This window comes from Rhopalosiphum padi, chromosome 1 (assembly GCF_020882245.1).
Source record: "Rhopalosiphum padi isolate XX-2018 chromosome 1, ASM2088224v1, whole genome shotgun sequence".
In the NCBI taxonomy this organism is placed as follows: domain Eukaryota; kingdom Metazoa; phylum Arthropoda; class Insecta; order Hemiptera; family Aphididae; genus Rhopalosiphum; species Rhopalosiphum padi.
Window position 1 is genome coordinate 16,065,249 of NC_083597.1, and position 23,849 is coordinate 16,089,097.

The following is a 23,849-nucleotide window of genomic DNA, read 5'->3' on the forward strand; positions in this document are numbered from 1 at the left end:
AAACAGATAACTTTCAAGAATCCGTGAAAAACCGGTCACACGTGCAGTCTTTTACAGGTACACCGTACACTTACTAACATACCGTTACACGATATATAATATAAATTAAACATAAAATATATATATTATATACACATACTGTGTGCACCGACGTTTTGAGTGGGTGGCTCGAACGAGTGTGTTGGAGAAACGACTGTCGTTTCAAAATTCGACAGTGATTAATTGTGGTCACATTCTGAGTAATTGTAGAAATTTTAGTATTGTACCGATGAATAAACTTCATTGTTTTATTCACTAATAAGGGTCCAACAGCTATAATATCATTATAATTTATAATATATATAGCCAATTATATATAAAAATCACATTATTGATTTTGTCTTGTATCGTCAATAATGTTATGAACTAAAATATCAGGTCTTTCAATCAATTTCCCTACTAATAAAATAGGAAATTGATTTTAAGATCCCAGAACGCTTTCTCATTAATTTGTGGTCACCTGTACATCGTTTATAATATGAATACCTATATACTTTTCGTATACTACAATTTTAAAGTACCCTGCCCCTTTTAACTTCTAGTTTTCCATCAGCCTGCTACAACATAATATACAGTATATACCTTCAATCTTCATGTATTACAGGTATTTAATTCCGTTTTTGATTCAACTGCTTCCGCCATAATGGTTTATTGAATTACATCCACCATCCACTAGTGCCACTTCTTTTTCCGCTCATCTTCCTCCCTTTCAATGACCTCCGTCACTAATGTAGTAATTATAGAAGTCTACGATTCCATAATAAACAGCATGACGTTCGTGTTCACGAAATCTCTCTGGTGATTGGTGACTTCCAATCAAATTTTTGTATTAGCCACGATACATGCTGAACACCGATCATACTCAAGTCTTAAACGATACCTATGATCCGCGTTATCTATAGAGTAGAGGTAGTGAGAGTGCACTCAGTTAAAAATTTAGTATTTTCACAGGTAATACGCAAGCATCCATGATCCATAGCAATATAGCATTGATTATATATTAATCAATGTCCATATAGTGCAGCCTGTGTTGATATGTGAACGCCTCGTGCTTTCTGCTTATCCATTTATCGAAATCTCCGATTAGCTGTATTAGTAGATCCATAATAGAAGTACAGAAGTTTAGAAAATTAGAACTAATAAATCTGAAGAGTTTGTGTAAACGAGGTATCTATACATGTTGGACTTTTTTTAAAATGGTAGAGTGGTACGCGTATCTATGTTAGAGCCTTTTCTCAAATTATATATTATATTCATTATTGTGACCTCGATTGCGACCTGTGCGATACGCCTCGATTTATTGTTCTAATTATGTATCATAATATATTATGTGAATAATTTATTGTTTTAGTAATTTTGGTTATAAATAAATTATTTTATAGGTGCCTACATAGTATATTCTAACAATACAATAATATGCAATCTAATCCATTATAACACGTTGAACCTATTAAAAATTATTTGTTTTTTTTATATAAGAATAAATAAGTATTAATTATTAATATTAAATATACATATTATATATAAGGTTCAGATTGGCAAAATATATAAAATTATCACCATAAAAAGATAGGTACTTCCTATGCCGATAAACATATAGTACACCACACTAGCATATATACTTTTGTGTAGTTTTACACCGATAGGGGCCTATATATGCCGATGTTCGCCTGCATAATATACTAAACTGTTTACACAGTTGACCGAAACATCTGTCTACATTGAGGTTTCATTATTTCCAAGAGTGTTTATAGGTAACTACAGTCAAATTTGAGTATATTCGCCGGTAGAAGTACACAAAATCAAATTCTTTCTTTCTTTATTTTTTTTTATGTTTTATACTCTTATGAAACTATTATAAAGTAGAATATTAGTAGGTTTTGTTTATTAACTATTAAGTAATAACTGATATTTTTTTAAATGGCTTATAGACTAATCAAGGTTAGAACGTACCAGTTATAATATGTTTGCAGTGGTGCGTCAAAATGATATAAAACAGATGGTTTGATATTGCAATGTTTTAACCAGAATATCAATGGCTTATTCATTTTTCCAGAGCGAAATTATACTGACATGTTCAAGAATTGTTACCGATGTTGTTTATTTTATTTTGGTTTCGGTCGTCGTTCCGAAGAAGTGGGCCTCAATCTAGGGCTGTTGGAAAATGGAAACTCAGTTGCCGGCAGTACCGAACACTACACTGTTCAAAAGATATCGAGGTTGGTACTTATCAAGTTATTATAACGAAAACCGCATTACATTTAATTTAAAATTGTGTACATAATAGTATAATACTCGTGCACACTACTTTACGTCATATGAAGTTAATTATTACCACCACATTACAGTTTTGGTCGACATATTTCTCATGATGAGGATGGACTTTCTGTGTCAGGTTTTACGAGCGATGGCGAAGACGACGATCCTCCGCCAAAAACACATACCATGAAGAAAAGAGGTAAATGGGGAAAACCAATAAATAAACTCAAAGACCCAAAAACTCCAAATTCATTTCAAACACTAGCTGGTGTCAGTATGATGATGTTACAGCCTATCACAGCGGGAGCTGGTTCTACTTCAACACCAGATTTGGTGAGTTAGGTTTTAAAATACTTAAAATATTACACTCAGTGATATTTAGTAAATTATTGAAAATTAATTAAAATCAAGCAATAAATTATTTTTCAAATTGTTCGTCGACTTCTATTATATATATATATATTTTTTTTAAAAGTTTAAACGTATATATATTAATATAAAAGATGAATATATATAATAAGTGACTGAACATTTAAAAATAATACACATTATTAATTAAACCTCAACACACGATTTTACCATTATATAACACGGTTTTCAAATCAATTATAAAAAGACCTGTCAATTGTAAAAAACCAGATAGTTTTAAAAAAAAACTCAAGAATAAATTGTACGAAAATAGAACATTTTTTAGATATTGACGTCCTAACTCTTGTTAGTGCGTTTTTATCCTTATTATTTTTTTAAGAGTTTAACATCTGGTAAGAAAGAATTTTCCAAGAAAGAAGATAAAATGGATTATCTTTCTCCTGCATCGTGTAAAGAAACTACAGGTTGGCTTAAATCTCAGAGTATGCAGGTAAAAAGGGATTATCCTCTATCGATTAAAAATAAATTAACTAAAAACAATACATTGATTTTTAATTATAGGATATGACGTCGACAACAGACTCCGATAGTTTTGCATTATCGTCAAAAAGTGCCGACGACAATACATCAAATTCAACTGCACGTCCTCATCGTTTCGGATCGGTAGCAACATCAATGATTAATGTCACTAGTAGATTAACATCAATAAGATCAAAATCTAGTGAGGTGGTTTCGAATACTTGGAAAACACCTGTAGACAATGCACCTCCAGTTGATCCTAATGCACACCAAGAACAAGCTTATGGGAACGTTAATTTTAAAATCACATACGATCAACATACAAAAAAGTAATATTACTAACAAAATACAATATACATATTATAGACTAAGGCGCCGCAATAGCATGCTGAATAATTTCCAAACTTGAGGCAAACTACCATTTGATCACACATGCACTCACAGCTTTTAATCTACATTTTTTTTTACTTAATAGTATAAATATTATTATTAAAAACTTGTTATCACACTAAGCCACTAAATCTATTGCCCGGTACCCACCTACCCACCCGCCATTTTCATATTGGGATATTGCCTATTGCCTCAAAAAAGACTACTCCGGCCCGCCACTCCTAACAGTCCTAACATATACCTATTTTATATACAGAGTTAGTACTAAATAAGACTAGAGAAGTTATTCATGATTTATATATTTATAGTACGTAAGTATGATTCAAGTGTACCTTGTAATTGAAAAGGCAGGTCACTTTAATGGATGTATTAAATTTAAATTTAATAATTTATTTATTGCATCGAACAACGATTCTGAGTGGATATCGCATTGTCAGCCTTTTTATTTCAAACTTCCTAAGAAATATATATCATCATTCATTTTTCAATTAGTAATATGGACAGTTCAATTATAGTTTTCCAAGAACATCACATTAATTATATTATTTATTATTTTTATAGTATTGTATCATGAATTAATAATTATTAATTATATACAATTATTACCATATAATTAAGTTAATAGATACGCGTGGTATAAATAACTTAAAATTAGTTTAAACCTTTTACATTTTAAGCATTTCCTTGCATATAGAAAATAATAATTTACTACGTAATGGTGAAAAATTTAAAGTAGGTACCTATTACCTACGGTTAATATTTTTTGAGTTATAACAGAAATAACAAAAATTGTCAGAGCTGTGGGTTTAAAGGGATTTATTGATCGTTCACAAAAAGATTGTACACACCATTCTCTCCTACCTTGCATTATTAAAATACGAAGGGAACTTATTATCGTGAATTAAAGTAATTTCGCTTCTCTCTCCTCAAGTTTCTAATCGTGTCTATTTATAGGTATATATGCTTTGCCGTCTCAATTTATCCCAAATTTCCGCTATAATAGCAGTTAAAATATCATTATTTTTGTTTCATGAACCTCTTTAGATATATCTTAAATATGAATAGTGTTCAATATATTATTGCATTTGTATATAAATATTTATATATAATATGTTTACTGTGATTATTAATATTATTAAGTCATATATTTATGTAATAAGAGAGTTTTAATTAAAAAACACTTTTTTTGTTTTTTGAAGGCTCTTTGTTCGTGTGGAGAATTTGGATGGATTAGCGCCAAAAGGAAAAGATAAACGACCGTATAAGACAGTTTTAAAACTTACGCTTTTACCTCAAGAAAAAACTACTAAAACTAGTAAAACTATAGCTGCGGCTATGAGCCCTGTTGTAAATGAAGATTTTTTTATTAGTACCAAGTGTATTACTAACAAAGTTTTGAGGTAAATAAATTTTAATGAAAATGTTTTATGTATATTTTAATAGTGCAATAATTTATTTAGGATATCTGTGTTTGATCATGAATACCAAGGAAAATATGATGCAGTTGGTCATGCTTTATTTTATTTAGATAATATAACACCCAGTAATGATGGAGCGCAAAGTGTTAAACTCTATAAACATTCTTGGGTAAGAGTTTACTAGTTGAATAGAATAATAATATTTTAAACTCTATACTTATTATATAGTGTAATTAGATACTACTATTTGTGAAAACTTTATTTTTATAGTTATGTTTACTTAAATAATTTTTTTCCACAGCCCGATATAAATCTTTGCAATATCAATATCAGTTTAAGTTATAAAAAACAACAGGAAACTTTACATATAGTTGTTCATGAAGCCAACAACTTAAATCTTCCACACGGTTAGTAAAATAATAATGTATTAATATAGCTATATCAACTATTGGACATTGCATATTTGTATAATTTAAAACTTATAATTTACTTAATAGAACGTTTACTAATATATTTTTGAAATAATGAAATGATATATTTGTTTAGAAAAATCGAAAACTTTTGTGAAAATAGCATATTTTAGCAAGGGTAAACGCATCAAGGAATATCAATCACCATCAGTGCCCAACACAAAAAATGACCCTAAGGCAACATACGAATTTAAAGTTGATTTAAGAATAGATTTAAATTCCACCGCAAATGGCTATATAGTAATTGGTTTAAAAGAAAAAGGATTTTTAAAAAGGAATGAAAGTAATTTAGGAAGAGTAATATTTGGGCCCTTTCTGTACACAGAGAGAGGCTATGATTTAACTCCTTGGGGCAAGGTTCTATTAACTAAAGATGGTGTTTCAGATACATTCAAAACATATTTATAACGTATAGAGAACAAAAATATATATAGGTAAATATTGATATAAAATATATAATATTAAGTAGTATAATATTTTATTGTTAAAATGGAACATTTTATTTATATTGAAATTTGTAGTTTACTATATAGAAAATAATTTTTATAAGCCAAAATTAATGCTATTATGTCTAGGTATAATTTTTTATTTTCATTTTTTGAGATAAACTATAATAATTACTAATTGTAAGATATTATATATAAAACTTAAACTACATTATTATTGATTTAAAAATATCAATAATACAACGTGTAGCTATAAACCTTATTAAATTATATTGAATTAACCTGCCTCCAGAAATAATTGTACTTAAAAAACTATAAGTATTTATAACTTTACATTAAATGTATTTATAATAAAAATATTGGAGTATTTTTGATTTTTGTTATTACATTTTTTTGGCTAATGTTATTATTATTTTTTACATTTATTTTTTTTTTTTGTATATTTTAGTATTTTAGTTTTAATCATTTTCTTTAATTAGTTTATTGTGAACTATAAACGTCCCCATTAGTTATTATTTATTAAAAATAAAATATTTATACATGATGAAATATAATACAACAGTTACATAATTGTATCTAAAAAGTAAAAGGTTATTAGCAAAGTTTCAAAATTATTCAAATAATCTGTAAGATATTTTTATTGTTTTTAATTTAAAAATGTTGCTTGGTCCATAGTTTTATAAAAAAAAGTAAGTGATATTCCTTATTAAAATGTTTTGTCTTTTTATTGATCTATTAGCGATTATAGATTTCTTTATTATTTACATATATGAACATATTATTATGGCAAGTATGTGCAATAGTTATAGAAAACTGTTGTTTAATTTTTTACTATATATATAAATGCAATGGTGGTACTGTAGTAGTAGTATAATAATATTTGAAATGGTTATATTTTGAATTTCTGTTTTTTAAAAACTAAAATAAATGGAATACAATTAAAAAAATTAATACTGTCAATATCTGCTAGTAGTTACTGCTTATCAGATTGCTATTTCATTTTTTAGAAGAATCTTTATTACCAATTTGATATTTCCCTAAAACGCAAATTCCCCCGGTGGTAATTTTCACTAGTCCCATCGGAACACCTATAATACTTGGCGGTAATATTTCTGAAACTCCCCTTTTCAAGCTCTATGAACGGATATACATGTACAAGTAAGTACATGTATTAGGTCTAGAGGGGAAGATATACGGATAGATATATAATTATATATTAAAACAATTCTTACTCTCATACATAGTATATACTATAGCTACAGCATTAAGGTTTAGCGTATATACTAGCTATATGGTAAATCCATATAATATTTATATATATAGGTATATGGTTGAGCCAATACGCATCCAAAATTTTATATAGGGTATAAGTATTTTTACCCCAAAAAATATATTCATTTTTTATACGTCGTATTTACCAGTTTAAACTAAATATACATGAAAACTTGAAATTATTATATACTGGATGATTTTATACTTTTAAATGAGATGGGAATTGATCATAAATATAAATATATTATTTTATATGTGTGTGTGTATTGTGAGTTTGTGTATAAATGTTATGTTATTATATATAATATTGTGTTTATATAACATGCATTGTATTATTTGTACTCGGTATCGGATATACCCTTTAGTTTACGTGTTTATATAACACTATTACAAATAACGATAATAGTTATCCAATATCCATCCGACCGTAATTTAAACGGTTTAATGCGAGATTTAAAAAAAAGTTATACGCTCTCATAATACACATATATATTGTGGAGACAAATCCGAACTGGTTTAAAACTTAAAATTATTTTTGTAATATTTGCTATATAAACGCATAAATAATATATATTATATCATTTTATGAATGATAATAACAATAAAAAAAGTTATGCAGAAGCCATAATATACGAATACTTATTATTAGTATAATTGCGTAATAAAATATTTAACAGATTCGCGTATACTCCAAATACGGATGGCAACCAAAACGCGCGCGCGCGCAGACACAAACACGTATTATTTAAAATATAATTATAGACGCAAGACGCACGTGATCAATTATGTATATACGCTGTCATTTTTTTTTGCCTAATGTACCTACTCTACTCTGAGTAATTGACTTTGATAATAATAATTAATATATTATTACCGTTTAGATAACGGCCGTTACATATAGGTGCTGCTGTGTACCCACACCATACACAGAGCATATATAATAAGCTAAACGTGTAAACAACATAAAGACGGATAATGAATGTTGTTTTACACTGCTTATGCCGTGGTTCGCATGAAAAATTGATTAATTTAATGGATCAATCACGAGTCACTAAATCATATTTAAGGGACCATTAGCTCACGACACACTATAGTGATTCATTAAATGTTTAATGATTGTTCATGCAGCCCGGCAATTATGTTTTAGTTGATATATCATTAAACTCGGTACTCGTCGTCTTCATAATAAAATTGTATCGAGCAATATGGCTACACGCCAATGACAAATGTTATGTAATTTATATCATATAGCTAAGTAAAATACAAGCGTGTACACAATTTCGTGTTCGTGTTTATACAAAAAAGTCCGGTTCAATAAAATTAAGGCAACTTTTCTGGGTTTAACCCGCTCAGTCTTCGAAAAAATACATAAAGTAAATCGTAGGGGGTCCTATATACCGCCTAATTTTAAAACAAATTTTTTGGTAGAGCTCATGTTGAGATTCAAAGATATTTCATAAAATCATAATATTGAACACTTCCATTTGTTAAAAATTAAAACTTTTACGTTGATAAAATTTTTATTTCCCAGTCAAAAAGTTTGAAAATGTTATACATAGTTCCTTTTATGTTGTTTTATAACGATATTTTTTTCCAACAATTAGTTCAACCTATCACATTACTAATAGACTATGGTAGGCAATGAAGTAAAATATTAAAAAATATCATATATCAATATAATAAATCGAGGCTGACACTACACTGTTTGCGTGTTCAGAAATGTTTTTCGTATTGGTTATTGTTACAATATGATTTATCATTGAATTAGAATTTAAGTAACTTAACACGTCCGTCGTCCATTGTAATATTTATGTCTTACTCGATGACCAGATATACTCGAAACCAACTATACAGCAAAGCAATTTATTGTTCATTTAATCATATATTTTTGATGTGAAGACACATTTTATTATGCAGTTTGTACCTGTCACTATAGGTACTAAGTTAAATTAGCTAAACTCGTACTTTTCACTTTTTGTAGATACAACTATACAAGTATTCAATTATACTTTTATTAACTTCTATTCCATGAGTCTATAAATCTTTATATAGCTTAGCAGTTAGAATGCTTACTGCTTAGATAGATAATACACCTGCAATATATACAAAAAAGTATTAATGGAGTTATTCGATGATGTTAAATATTTTATTATGATTTACGATGACTATAATATTATGAAATTGGATAGATATTTAATTTCACATTGGCAAAAAATATGAAAAAGTTAAGAGTCAAGACGCACTGAGTACCTGTGAGTAACGTGTGTGATATAAATAATGAAGACTTAGTAAGAATGTAATTTATTAAAACTCTAAGTGAAAAATATTATAAGTATGAGTATATGCCACACGGCTATACAATTATAATAATATTATAATTGCATAACAACAATATTTCGAGTATCTATATATACTTGATGAAAAATATAAATCGATTAAGTAAGAAAAATGGATTGCCGATCTGTTGTACATCGCTATGAAATGATGCATATAAATATAAGTACGTAATTAGGTGCCTATCTATTATTATAGGCACTATAGGTAATATGTATATACTTGATATATCTTATTATTAATCATATTATATACAGCCGGTGTAGGTGCAGAAGTACCACTAATCTCTAAATAATTCTACTATAGTATACCTACGTGAATAATACTCCTCATGAAATCTTCTGCGTAAATAATAATACATTCTTATTATGTGTTTTAAGCTTTAAATATATATTTGTATCTATTGGCTATTATATATTTATATCTACAAAGGTGCAGTGCTATAAAATCGTATACGGGAATATGTATATATAGGTCCTAATAAAGCTATTGTTGCAATGCAAACGTACAGTACCTACGTCATGTAAATATGTAATATGTACTTATATTATATAAGCACCCAATGCGCGCATTTGGAGGTTTCTCGTAGGTAGGTAAACGCTATTAATTATTGAATAACTATATAATGTCTTATAATATTATATTAGGTATATTGTTTCGGTCTTTCGGGTATCCATTAATTCGAATTAACTTGATTTATACTATAATCATTCGCTTAAATATTCCAATACCATAAAAAATTAAAAAACCGTCAATCACTGTGTTCTTGTCTTTAAGTTTGATATTTTATTATTTTGATAAATCCTTTCGTTATAACTTACGCATGCATATAATAATTCAAATTAATTAGAACTATAACTCATCGTATTGAATCAATGCGAATTAGGGTGCAAGTGTACATGTACAAGCAAAACTATATTAGCGTAATACGCTTTCACTAAAACAGTTTAAGACCGTAATTTGCTACATTTACATGCACAGTTGTCAAACTGATTTACGCCACATTTTCTTATCATAGTAGATAGAAGTTAGGTATGACCTACTCTAAGCCTGATGGTTGATTCGATTGTAATAATGTTTTTAGTTTATATTATATAGATAATATATGTATATTGTGTATTTAAAAATTCCAAAAGTCAGATTTCGAATAATTGCATTATTGAAGAAAAAAGAGATCAGTTATGAGTAATGAGTAGTTACCTATACTTAGTAAATCACCCTACACAGACAATAATTATAATAAAAAAGAAAATGTATATTTAATTTAGTATAAAAGTATAACTATTATAATATACCTATACTGCAAATTCTGCAGGTTACGGCGCATATATAGATAGGTATACTACATATATACAGGTCCTATAAGTAGGGTAATTAGGGTATTAAAACAACTTAAACAAATCTGCGAAGTTGTATAGTATTAAATATTTATTATTTACTAGACAAATTTAAATATGAAATAATATCAGTTATATAACAAATTCATATTTTTCAAAATTATATTTACAGTTTCAATTTTAACCAATACAATTGATATAATATAATATACAAATAAATAATAAATATCGATGTATATTGTATGCATTACATTAAAAATAAATTACTTTAATAGCTATTATATCAAAAAACATGCGAAATATATACTTGGTGATACTATAGGTTGACTTCCGCTCAGAATCATTTTTAGTAATACAATGATTGAATGATGTATCATTGAATTTAAATTTAATACATCACCTTGCATAATATTGACACACGCGATAAGTACCTAATATATACAGGATACAGCAGAGTGGTACCCATTTGTCTCGCTTTTTATTTTTATTTTTATTTTTTTTGATGGGGAGGGTAGGGTGAGCCACTATAAATTCTCTCCTCGATTTTCGCCTAGGAGATAAACACACACGAATAAATGTATACAAGTCCAGTGATGTTCAAACAATATTTTTTTCGATATTATTAGTAAATTGAAGTGGGTAAATAATTTATAATGTGTCTGTGGTAATGCAATACGGCCAATACGGCAATATATCCCAAGACATCAATGTATTCAAACAAAATGTCTATGAAATAAATTTGTATGCGCCATGTGATACACATATTATGCGACACATACCGTCCACTCGTCCACATGGTTTAAAGTTTTGGCGCGACCAATGCGCGATGCTAGTCGGGGTGCGTATATGACGGCGTACGCGCGGGATAGACTACATAGTAACGGGTGTGCCCTTTCAGACCCACGATCCACCCCTGATGCCGCCACTGCGATGGTATATTGCCGCGTGTGTGCACTATGTAATCAAACGTGAAATTTATTGGTCCTTATTATTTAAATTTTGCAATATATAATAAATAATGTAAACATTGATGGACGTTTGCGCGCGCGCACATAAATATAAATTCATTCGATTTAAATATTTGTGTTAACAATTATTGTGTTTTATGCACAACAGCGTTAATTAAGATTATTGTCCGTAATAATACACGTCGTGTGCATAATATTATAATTTAATAATACGCACTGCCGTGTATAGGTAAACGTTGTGTTATTGTTGGACGTCGGCACCGACCTTGACACCGGTGCGCTTAGATTTTTTCTTCCATGACACCGGACAAAAGAGGAAAACGGCACTCTGCGCTCTGACTCATGTAAATTATTGATTCGTCTCGGTGGCGGCGTCGGCGGTGGAGGGTCGCGAACGGTCGTTGCAGAGAGCAGGACGAAGTGGTGGTGGCGTTGGAGGAGGAACATCTATCGTCGGCGGCGGAGTAGGAAGAGGAGGAGAGTCCACCACCGCCGCCGCCGCCGTCGACGTCGTCGTTCTTGTAATGTAACGTTGTACGAGTGTATCGTGTATGGTGAATCGTGAGTGCGTGCGTGTGCTACTTGATTTTTTCTCGTTTTTTTTCTATGTCAGTGTATAGTTTCGCTTCTCCGCGTGCGTGTACGCCGTCCGTTTTTACTGCCGAACGTCGGAATTCTGTTTTTCACGTGTAACCTAAGGGTTGTCATATACCGCGACCCTTGGGAATTGTATTATTTTTTTTTTTCATTTTAGGTAGTTTGTTATTATAGTTTTTTTTTTTTTATATATACATATTTTGTAAACATCGTCATTACCTATGAGTTTTTAATAAATACGGTGAACTCCGTCTTGCGTTATCCGTCGTAGTTTTTCCCCCCGGCCCAGACACCTGCAGTGTTAAAAAAATGTCTTACAAGACGTCGACGTCGGTCGTGGTGGCCGTCGCCTTTGTCGCTCTGTTTGTCCCATTCGTTTCCTGTTTCGACGGTAAGTTAACGATTTTTTAACTCGGCTTTGTCGCCGTTTACGGCAGCTGTATTGTGTATTTTATCTAACACCCTATTGCCTATTAATATTTTGATGGGTTCCGTGATTTTTGTACGGCTATGCACTCGTCTGGCCGCCCGGATATAATTATTTGCCGTGGCAGACGAGTGCGTTACGGGCGTACAAGTGCTTATATATATTATAATATATACCTATACATATGTATATAGAGAGAGAGGGAGAGAGAAAAAGAGAAATATTTTAATAAAATAACAATAATAAAAAAAAACGTGATTTACGTGCCGAAGCTTGGTCACGTAGGTGGGTGGTAGGCAGGTGGTGTCCTGCCGATTGGGAAAGAGATGCTCGACGGCCGGTTAGAGAGAGCGTAGGCTGTGAATCTGTGATGTGATGTTGATCGTAATTCGCCGTGACTGCGAGTCTCTATTTTGGTTTATTTTATCTCCAATGGCGGCGTCATCTGTAAATATAGATTTGCATCTGTTAGATTTTTCAGTTTTTCTGACTCGTTTACCTACCCAATAATAGTATACATTATACAATTTAATAACAAATTGTCCGCTGTGGGGGGTAACGTTGTTTCGTGTTCTTGCACATACCTATTTCATGTTATCACATAACTACCTATATGATACTTAGCCGACCAAAGAACTCGGGCCTTGAGTGTTTGCCATTTGTTCAAACTGTCAATAATGGTGACTGTACTAAAAGATACCGACAATCGACATACCTACATATTTTTGTTTGAGTATTGATAAAGTTAATACTGTCATAAAAAATCGGCATTATCAATTATTTTCTTCGCTGTTTTTTACTTCAGTAATACTATACCGAGACAGGTTATTTCTCTCGGTGATAACAGTTTTAGAGTTCTTTAACAAATACATAATTACCATTGTTCTATGCAATTACTGAACTATCTTATCCTCTAACCAATTGCAATTGCACTCGGTTTAACGCGAGATTTAGGAATATCTTAAATTGTGCCACTTATATTAGTGATAAATTGATAACTGATAACCTATTATGAACTTATAGAATTTGTTTTGTTTGTTATCTACCTTCCTATATAGTAAATTGAAAAACAAAATATTTAGGCATTTAATTATTGATTATTAATTAAATATTAATATAAACAATTAATCATTTTATCATAAAAAGTCATTAATTTAGTACTTATAATTAAGAGATAGCTGAGAGGTAGGGAATCAATACAGTTAATAAATGATCTAAACTTATTTTATTATAAGGACAAAAGTAACAGTTTGTTTTATTTGTTCTGTAGTATTTTTATTAATAGAATAATTTAACAAGACCATTTTTCCCTACTTAATATTTTAAATACTAAAATCCACTTAAGTAATTATTAATTATTCAAAATTCAACTTAATTATTCCTGTTTTAGATTCAAAAAATATATATATATATATTTATGTTATGCAAATTGTAGTAGTTCTTATAACTAATTTTTATTTTTATTCTTCTTTACAAAACAAGTTATTTTATAAGTTAATTTAAAAAATTTAAGGAGTTAACTTCACTGAAATTCATATAAAAATCATATATCTACTTCAAACAAAAAATTTTGGTACCGATTTTACAATCAATTAACAACATGTTATTTATGTAACTATAAACATAAACTCTATTTGCTTAAGCATTTATTACATGCCCTTGAATTAAATTTTACATTAGTATTTAAGAATATAGCAAATTAATAAAATTTGACTTATCTTGTGTTGAAATTTATTTAAAAACTTAATGTGATATTTTTATAATTAGATAATCAGTCAAATTCTTTACTAGAATTATAATTGTTTAAATATGAGACATAACTCATAAGTTGTATTATCTATCTAAAATAAATACTGTCTATTACAATTTACAATATGTTACCTTTTGTTCTATTTTATAAAATGTTAAAAAAAAAAATAGGCAGGTACCTTATACTACCTATTATTAATCTAAAAAGTTAGGTTGGTACAAGATTTGTACTTGTGTTCTTATTGGAAATTTATTACTTTTAGTTCGGTATTTTACTCGGTATTTTGTTATTGAACAAAATAAATGTATACAATATAGTATAGCCACCTAATTAGGTATAGTTTATAAATGTATTATCGATTAGGTATAAAAATAATTAGCTTTCAGAATATCTAACAATTAAAAATATGCATTGTTATAGAGATTGTTAAAGAAAAAAATCAAAATTATTATGACAAAAGTTTATAAGGATAATAAAATCTTAACCAGATTGTATATCTATATATTGTATATTGATATGTCACGTAGAATAATGTATCTACTCTGTTTGATAAAAAAAAAAAAAAAATTCTTTTTCAAATATTTGAAATTATTTCCTTCAATTAGATATTTAAAAAATAATTTTATTATTTATATACACAATTTTAAGTTAATTCTTAGATTATGATAAATACCAATAGTAAAATTGTAAAATTATGAGTTGAATATTGGGCTCAATAGGTATATTATATTGTATTTCTATGCTACTTAATTTATTTTAATATTATTCAGTTAAAACATTTTGCTATTGAAATACAGTTAAATGTTAGATTAAAAGGTATTCTTTTTTTTTTTTACTCAAACAATTTCAAGAAAATTTAAAATATATACTTGATAAAAAAAATAAAATACTTAAAAGTATGTAGGTACTCAATAATTCAATATACCTACTAATTGAGTATTGGTAAAAAACAAATGCACTAATAAACAAATAAATTAGTTGTCAGTTTAAATAATGTTTGTTTAAAAAACAATGTACCACTCAATGTCAAAAACTTTTTGTTAAATTTTCTTTCGTTGGATAGTAAAACTTTTTTTTTAAATATATTCTTTTAATAAATCATTTATGTTGAAACATTTAATAATAACATTATGTTATTGAATAATAAAACAATCTGTTCATAAAATCATTTTAAAGTGATACCTTTTTTAAAATATTTCATTCTTTAAGTATAATGAATTATTTAGATATTGAGACTTTAGAGTAGTACCTAATATTCTAATGCTTTGTAATATTAATTAGGTATAAGCACTTAATACTTAAAACTAATTGTATTGTTTAAAGATAGCCTTTCTTAAAATTAAAATAGCTTTTAAAAGAAATGAGTAGTAGGGTCCTCCCTTAAGATCGTAAAAATTTAATTAAAATTATTTTTCTTTGATTTTTAAATGAAAAATGTTTTTAAAAATAAGTACATTTAATGAATAAATATAAAAAACTTCATTATGTGTACTTAACTACTAAACTCACACTGTTAATTTCACTTATTCTTTTAAAAATAATAGGTAATCGATTACCTACCTATTTTTAATAAACTATAATATTATATTATTATTAATTGGGATAATACATTTCAAGCAAGGTATTAAGTATTCAGTTAGGCATGTTTATTGTTAATCATTATACCTATAGGTATGATATATTTATCTAATAGTTAATTAACTTCAAACATAAACATTTTAAACGTGAAAGAAAGAATAACTATTCCATTTATTATTTAATAATAGGATATACCTAATCAAAATTTTTTTTCATAATAAAGAATAACATGGAAAATAACTTTTGATTTTCAGAAATCTTACCTAAATTGGTGATTGATGATAAACTTAGCGGATATCATGGCTTAGTAAGAGAAAATGAAACGTTAGTTGAAGTTGTTCCAGAAATTTATGCCATTGGTGATGTTTGTAATTTTAACATAGTTAATAAACATCACGGAGAAGCACCTTTTGAAGTAAGTAAAACTATTCTAAAAATTGTTTAAATTATCTATTAGGTACTATTTACTATTTAATTAAATATTATTTGAAAATTTCCTAAAAATTTCTTAATTATTTTGTTTTTTATTTACACATTTTAATTGTTTATATTATGTTGTACTGTTATATTTAATTAGTTTTAACTCTAGTTTAAAATTATTATACTTTAGGTCAGTGTTTCTCAACCTTTGTATTATGGCGACACACTATTAAAATATTTCATATTTTGTGAAATAAGAATAATACCTATTAATTTTTATAAATATAGTGTCAACAAGGTTTGTATGTTTTGTGTAATTTAATATTAGTACTTCCCGCGACACGTTTGGACTTTACCCGGCGACACATTGGTTGAGAAACACTGCTTTAGGTAGTTAAATAATCTTATAATATTGTAGGTACTTATTTATAAATATTTGAAAATTTTAATAATAATTAATAAGTATACTTGTTTAACAAAAATAAGTAAGTTAAATCAGAATAAAAACTTTAAAATATTTACCTAATAAAAAATAAAAATTTATATTCATAATTTATGCATCAAAAATTAGAATTAAATTAATATTTCAGTTTTAAACAATTAAAATTAATTTTTAGATTATTCTTCGTCCAAATGGTTATGCTGAACTTCGAGCTCGTAAAACTTTAAATTGTGAGAAACGTAAAACATATAAATTTGAAATTGCTGCAGTTTCATGTTCTGGTCTGATATCTGATAAGTGAGTATTGAGTATTTTTAATTTAATTATTAATATTAATTTGTTTTTTTAAATATTATAGTGTTACTGTGCATATAACTGTGGTTGACATCAATGAATATGCTCCGCTATTCTTAGATGCATCTTATGTTAAAGATGTTGACGAAGGTCAGTTGTATGAAGAGATTTTACGAGTAGAAGCCACAGACCGTGATTGTACTCCACGTTTTGGTGACATATGCAAATATGACATACTTAATGATGATCAACCTTTCACTATTAACAATGAAGGTATATTTGTATATTTGTTATAATTTTTTTTTTTTTATAAATATTCATAAAAAATATGTAATTTTTAAAATAGATGTGTTTAAATTGCTTATGTGGTTAATTTTTTAGGGAGTATCAGAAATACTGAACCATTAGACTATGACCATAGTCATAATTACATTTTGTCAGTTGTTGCTTATGACTGTGGCATGAAGCAGTCTGCTCCTGTTATGGTCACTATTAAGGTGAATCGAATTTGCAAACTGGGTTGGAAAAGTGTGTATATCAAATCAATCAATAATGAACTATACTTTTTAATATAAATTTACTAATTATATAAATTATTATTATTATTTATTTAGGTATCCCAGAAGAAATTGATTATTACCCTACTTCGGGTCGTAAAGATTTATTTCCTAATGCACAGCTAAGACTATGTGATGATCCATGCCATGTGAAAAATGTTAATGCTAAGCTGACTCTAGCAACATCACATATCGGCAAAGGATGTGATCGTGATACATATTCTGTCCAAAGCCAAAGAAAATTATGTGGTAAGTAATAACTTCAAATATATACATTTATAAAAGAGAAATATTTAATTATAATATTTTTAAAACTATTGTTTATCAACTTTCGATCTAGATCATATGTAAACCTTTATTTTCAATTTAATTATGTAAAGTAAAATACTTTTCAGGAAATGTAGTTTTGTAAATATTGAACATTTTTTTTTATTTATATGTATTTAATATAAAAACATTAGATGAGGAATGAAATAACAAGGTATATCTTTAATCATTTTGGTATATCTAGGTACTTATACCATTTTACTCGGATAAACTAAAAATGCTTTTAAATTTAAAAAAATCTATTTTTCAGTATCACAAATATTAACTCAACATCATTTTTTAAAATCTTAATTTGTTTCAGATTATGAAATCATAAATAAACTATTATTTAAAATAAAATAAATTTGATATGTATCCCTGAGGCTTCATTTCAGATTTAAAATAGGGTTGCCAAATTTTTTATCAGGACACATTTTTTCACCACCAGGCAACAGTTATAATAATGAAAATTGAAATGTAGCCACGCAGGGATTATTTCAGACTAGGGATGAAAATAAATTTTCAAAATGCCTATAGCAATAAAAATTAGAATCTTATGCATAAAATTGAGGTAGGCCTAGTGCATGGAAAAATAAGGTCATCAATATATATCTTCTGGTACCCCAAAATGACACTGCTGGGTTATATTAATAAATATAAGGTTAAAATTATACATACTAACATTTATTAGAATTATGTAATACATATTTTTAAATCCTTATCAAGGGACTGTTTCATGAAATTGTCTTGATCAATCTATATTATATGTATTTATTATTTATACATAATATGTTAAATATTTACAATTGTTAAACATATTTATAAAACTTTTGGATCATTTAAAAAAAAAAAATTACCAAAGAATCCCAGATAAGTTAAAATGTACCAATAATAGAATCACCTAATTTTCCAATATTAATATACAACTTACAATGCTGACTAGGATTTACATTATAAACTAGCCAACCATGTGTATGCTTTTGATTGATGACTAGTAAATAATAATGAGAATTAAATAACGAAATACATTTTTTGTTTTACATTTGTGATCTTGTATAGGAGCAAGTGAAGAAAGTGTAGAACTTTTACCCGCTAACCATGTACCCTTATCTGCTGGAAATGCAATTAAACATGACGAAGGTCGTGAATCTGATCAGATGTATGAGTTTGATGGTAGTAGTACTGCTGTTGCTATACCCAATGATGTTCTTGATCATGGACTTTCATCGGCATTCACTATTTCAACATGGATGAAACATAAGCCGATGCCACACCAAGATAAGCATGTTAAAGAACACATTTTATGTTCTGCTGATGACCATAGTATGTTATTTTTGATTTTAATATAGTTTAATCCGTACTGCAATATTTTGTTTTATTTTTTTTTTATTTTTCCAATTAGAAATGAATCGTCATCATTATGCTTGGTTTGTACGTAATTGTCGTCTTATATTACTTTTGAGACGTGATTTTTCGCAAGGAGATCTGAACATCTTCAGACCAGCTGAATGGAGATGGAAAATTCCACAGGTTAATATTTACAATATAAATAATTACTAATTAGTAATATAAGTGTGAAAAAGGGGAATTATTGCTATCTTATATTTTTAGGTATGTGACAATGAATGGCATCACTATGCTGTTTCAGTACAATTCCCCAATGTTCAGTTATACATTGATGGAGTTCTTTTTAAAACTGAAAACAAGAACCCTGAAGTTATTGATGATTGGCCTTTGCACCCAACAAAGGGTATTAATACTACTTTGACTGTTGGAGCTTGTTGGCAAGGTATAAAATAATTGTCTTGTATTAGTATTTAATACTAATAATATTGCAATTTTAAATTATGATTAATTAATTAATAACAATATTGTAATATATTGTTTTAGGTTCAGAAAATAAAATGAAACATCATCTTCGAGGATATTTAGCGGGCTTATCAGTACTTTTGCATCAACTAGAGAAACCTGAAGTACTTGCATGTTTACATAAATGTAAAGAAAGTCTTGAAGTTCCTGCAATGGAGTTGTTGGAACCTGGAATGGAACTACTAACTAACAGTGGTAAGTCCCATTAATTACACCCTTCTATAAAAATTATTTAATATTATGTTTTTGTATAATTTTTGTAGAGTTAACTGAATTATCAATTGAGGGTGATAACAAAACCAATTTGGAAGTCTTGGTAAGGAAAATTGGTTATTCTAACAGTCGTGACTATCCAACTCCTGGTAGACGTAATCTTCACTTAACTACATCTCTTATGTGAGTTAAAATTTATTTTATTATTTGTTTTATTATTTTGTATTAATTTATAATTTTACAATTATTTTAATAAAGTTGTGATGGTGGTCGTGAAGTGAAGATGCCTCCTGCTGAAAGTTATATAATGGTCCACCGACCTCAACAACCTAATATTATCATTAACGGTACTAATACAGTACCTAGGGAATACCATGAATTTAGACAGGGTGTACAAGTTTTCCCTGATCTTGCCATTAGTATTGAGCCAGAAAGTTATGATTATGAATCTAAAAACCGTAAGTTCTGACTTTGTTTTATTTTTGAAATTACTTTTAATGTTGTACTTTTGTTTTATAGCTGAATTGACAAATGTATTAGAGCGTCGCATTGATTCCTGTATAATTTCTGTTTATCCTTCACTGAATCCTGATCATGAAACATTAACCATCCCTGCTGATATGTTGGCTAAATTCGGAATTTCGGCTAAAGTTTCAAAGGACGGTGTAGCTTTCAACAATGCTGATATTGTATTCCATTATCAAGAAGCTCTACGTGATGTCCATTACACCAACTTTAAGCCTGCATACTACCTAAATCGTCAATTCAAATTGGTGTGCTCGGAAATGAATGGAAGGTTTTTGAGCAATGAATACATACAAACTGTGAGTTAATTTGTTAAAACATTTATGGGGTTCACATAGTATTTATTATTTGTTATCTTGCAATAACTAAATTATATTTAAAATTATTTTCAGTTGACTGTAATCCATCCAAAATCTCCAACCATTGCTTACACTACTACTACAACACTTCCAACAACTGCTCTGCCTGCTGCTTTATTAGTAGAAGAAAATGATGCCGAACCAAAACCAGCTCATGCTCAAATAGTTCAACATTCTGTAGAATCAAAACAAGCACAAACCATTTTTGGAAACTACTTGGACGGATCTATTGATGAACGTGCACAAGCTATTGTCAATGGCGGTGGACATGCTGTTACAATTATCATTGTAGTGTGTGTTGGATTTTTAGTTTTAATGATTACATTAGGTATTGTGCGTATTAAGGCCGCCCACCAAAAAGCATCTCAAGATGAAGTCCAGGACACAGAAATGGCTTGGGATGACTCAGCTCTTAACATTACCATAAATCCTATGGAGGTAAATTTCAACTATTTCTGTCTAATGTCTATTGATTACATTGATACCATTTTCTATATTCTATTACTTTTAGCAATTGGAATGTGATGGCAGTGGATCAGCAGGTGGTGCGTTATCAGCTGGCAAACATAGGCATGCTGAAAATGATGATGATTCTTCTGATGACAATATGAGTTATGATTATGACGATAGCTCAGATGATGGTGGTGGCAATGAAGAAGATGATGGTCTACACAGAGGCTGTGCACCTCGTTTAGAATGGGATCATTCTACTATGTCTATCTAGGTCGTGTTTTATTATCAAAAATCATGCACACTTATTCGACTTGCAGCACCTGACCTTTTATAGGTTACATGGTGATTCTATTTTTTAATACTAAACAAAAATCACTCTTTTTTTGCATATCTTTCGAAAACGCTTGACTAACGCGCTTTAGAATATTTGAAATTCGTTTTTTAGACATACAAGTTTTAAATAAATTAAAGAGTGGGGCGTTGTTGGGAGTCAATCAGACTTAACTTATTTTGCTGTCCTTAAGTTCAAATAACTTACACTATTATTTGTTTGCACTGATATCAATTTATATATTATGATAAACATGATTAAAATAATATGTAACATTATAATCTTGACACTGTTCGCGCAACTATCTATTTATTCTTATAATTTTTTTTTATTAATTTTAACTTGTTTTATAATTTTTTTTCAGACATATCCTAAATTGTATTATTATTTTAACTAGCATTATCCCCACTCTTTCTTTAATTTAGTGTTCATACATAAAATGTATACATATATATATATATAGAACAATTTTTTTTAAAAAAAAATGGAGAAGACTGTAAATAATGTAAAAAGAAAAGAAAAAAAATTAAAAGGCTAATATTTGCATTTTTAATGTGCCATTCGATCAATCAATATTATATGTTTAGTTTTATAGTTTTGAAAGCTTTACAAATCACAACCATTAACAATAATGTTCTCCTCTTTACTCCATAATTCATTCCAACGCACTTGCTTGTCGTCTTCTCAACACCTGAGCAGCCAACTTCTTGCCTATGTTCGTGTTTCCATTTATAAATTTGATACCGTCCAAATAGGTTTCCTTGTGAATTTTTATTTTTTAAAAAACTGTGTTTTTCAGTTTAGTATTATTGGTTGTGCAATAAAGTACTTAAATATATTATAATAATAACAACAACTTTAATGATGAAACTATTGTGCACCTTGTTACTTTGTCAGTGATATTTTTTTTTGTATCATCATATTATGTGACACAAATATAAACTTGGTGAATATTTATAAATTTTCTTACTACGGATAAATATCATCTAATCTTATACTAGTTAAAAAAGTGAATAAATTAATACATATTATATTATGATTTATATTGTTACATAATATATACATTTTATGTTTATTCTAATTTTTATTCAAAATAATAACCAATAAATTAATAACTACGAAATACATAATGAAAATAAATTATCATTACCTTTAAATACATATTTAAAATCTAAAGATTATAATAAATGAATTAAAAGTATATAAGATTATTTTTATGTAAATTTAGAGTAAATTGTAAGATTATACACATACATTTTAAAAGTATTAATTATAACATCTTGCTTTGGTATATCATAAGTATATATTAACTAATTAGGGTGTAGGTAGTGATTGGTGGTATTATAATAGTTATTATCTTTAATGATTTTATTTTATAGTAAATGTATTATTATTTTTATCCTTTATAACTAATGATTATTAGTACAGTTATAATTTAAATTGATTTCTTCCTAATCAAAGAAAATACAAATCAATGTGCAATAATTTGTTAAACATATTTTCAGTATTGTGTGTATTCTTTAGATAATATGCAATGTAACATTTTTTTTTTCTGCTAATATAAATAAAACACCTACACCTGTTATGATATCTGTGTTAATTTATTTTTTTATCTTCCAAGTGCCATTACTCTACTGCAGTGGTTGGCAACTGGCAGCCCGCGCCACTAAGGTTTACGTCTTGCTTTCAGTATTATTTTTTCATAGAAAATAATTTAGAATATATAATTTATATTTTTTTCCAGCCTACAAATTCTTTTTAGTTTGTTAATGTGGCCCAAGAGTGCAAGAAGGTTACTGATCACTGCTCTACTGACCACTTTAATAATGATTTACTGATGCAGATATAATAGAAATCTAAAATGGTAGTGGTGAAGAGGCTATATTTTTTTCTGAAAAAATACAATT

General features: G+C 28.2%; 2 protein-coding genes across 5 annotated transcripts; both read left to right on the plus strand.

The window, feature by feature from the left end:
- Nucleotides 1-1,692: 1,692 nt before the first annotated feature.
- Nucleotides 1,693-6,415, plus strand: LOC132918047 (synaptotagmin-15-like). 4 transcript variants are annotated; one of them, XM_060979108.1, is made up of 10 exons: nt 1,693-1,793; nt 1,971-2,014; nt 2,096-2,258; nt 2,388-2,631; nt 3,047-3,157; nt 3,229-3,515; nt 4,776-4,976; nt 5,037-5,163; nt 5,296-5,401; nt 5,541-6,414. In XM_060979108.1, the coding sequence occupies exons 3-10, from the start codon at nt 2,113-2,115 to the stop codon at nt 5,870-5,872; spliced, it is 1,554 nt and encodes a 517-aa protein (XP_060835091.1). In that variant the 5' UTR covers nt 1,693-1,793; nt 1,971-2,014; nt 2,096-2,112; the 3' UTR covers nt 5,873-6,414. The 4 variants fall into 4 exon arrangements, with proteins under 4 accessions (XP_060835091.1, XP_060835092.1, XP_060835090.1 ...); XM_060979109.1 differs by lacking the exon at nt 1,971-2,014 and having other exon boundaries at nt 5,541-6,415; XM_060979107.1 differs by lacking the exon at nt 1,693-1,793 and having other exon boundaries at nt 1,802-2,014.
- Nucleotides 6,416-12,274: 5,859 nt separating this feature from the next.
- LOC132932339 (calsyntenin-1) lies at nt 12,275-23,530 on the plus strand. Its single transcript, XM_060998663.1, has 15 exons — nt 12,275-12,809; nt 16,428-16,588; nt 17,211-17,332; nt 17,394-17,602; nt 17,711-17,857; nt 17,944-18,135; nt 19,252-19,515; nt 19,595-19,722; nt 19,804-19,981; nt 20,083-20,256; nt 20,325-20,457; nt 20,533-20,732; nt 20,794-21,098; nt 21,192-21,596; nt 21,670-23,530. The coding sequence occupies exons 1-15, from the start codon at nt 12,728-12,730 to the stop codon at nt 21,880-21,882; spliced, it is 2,913 nt and encodes a 970-aa protein (XP_060854646.1). The 5' UTR covers nt 12,275-12,727; the 3' UTR covers nt 21,883-23,530.
- The last annotated feature ends 319 nt before the right edge of the window (nt 23,531-23,849 follow it).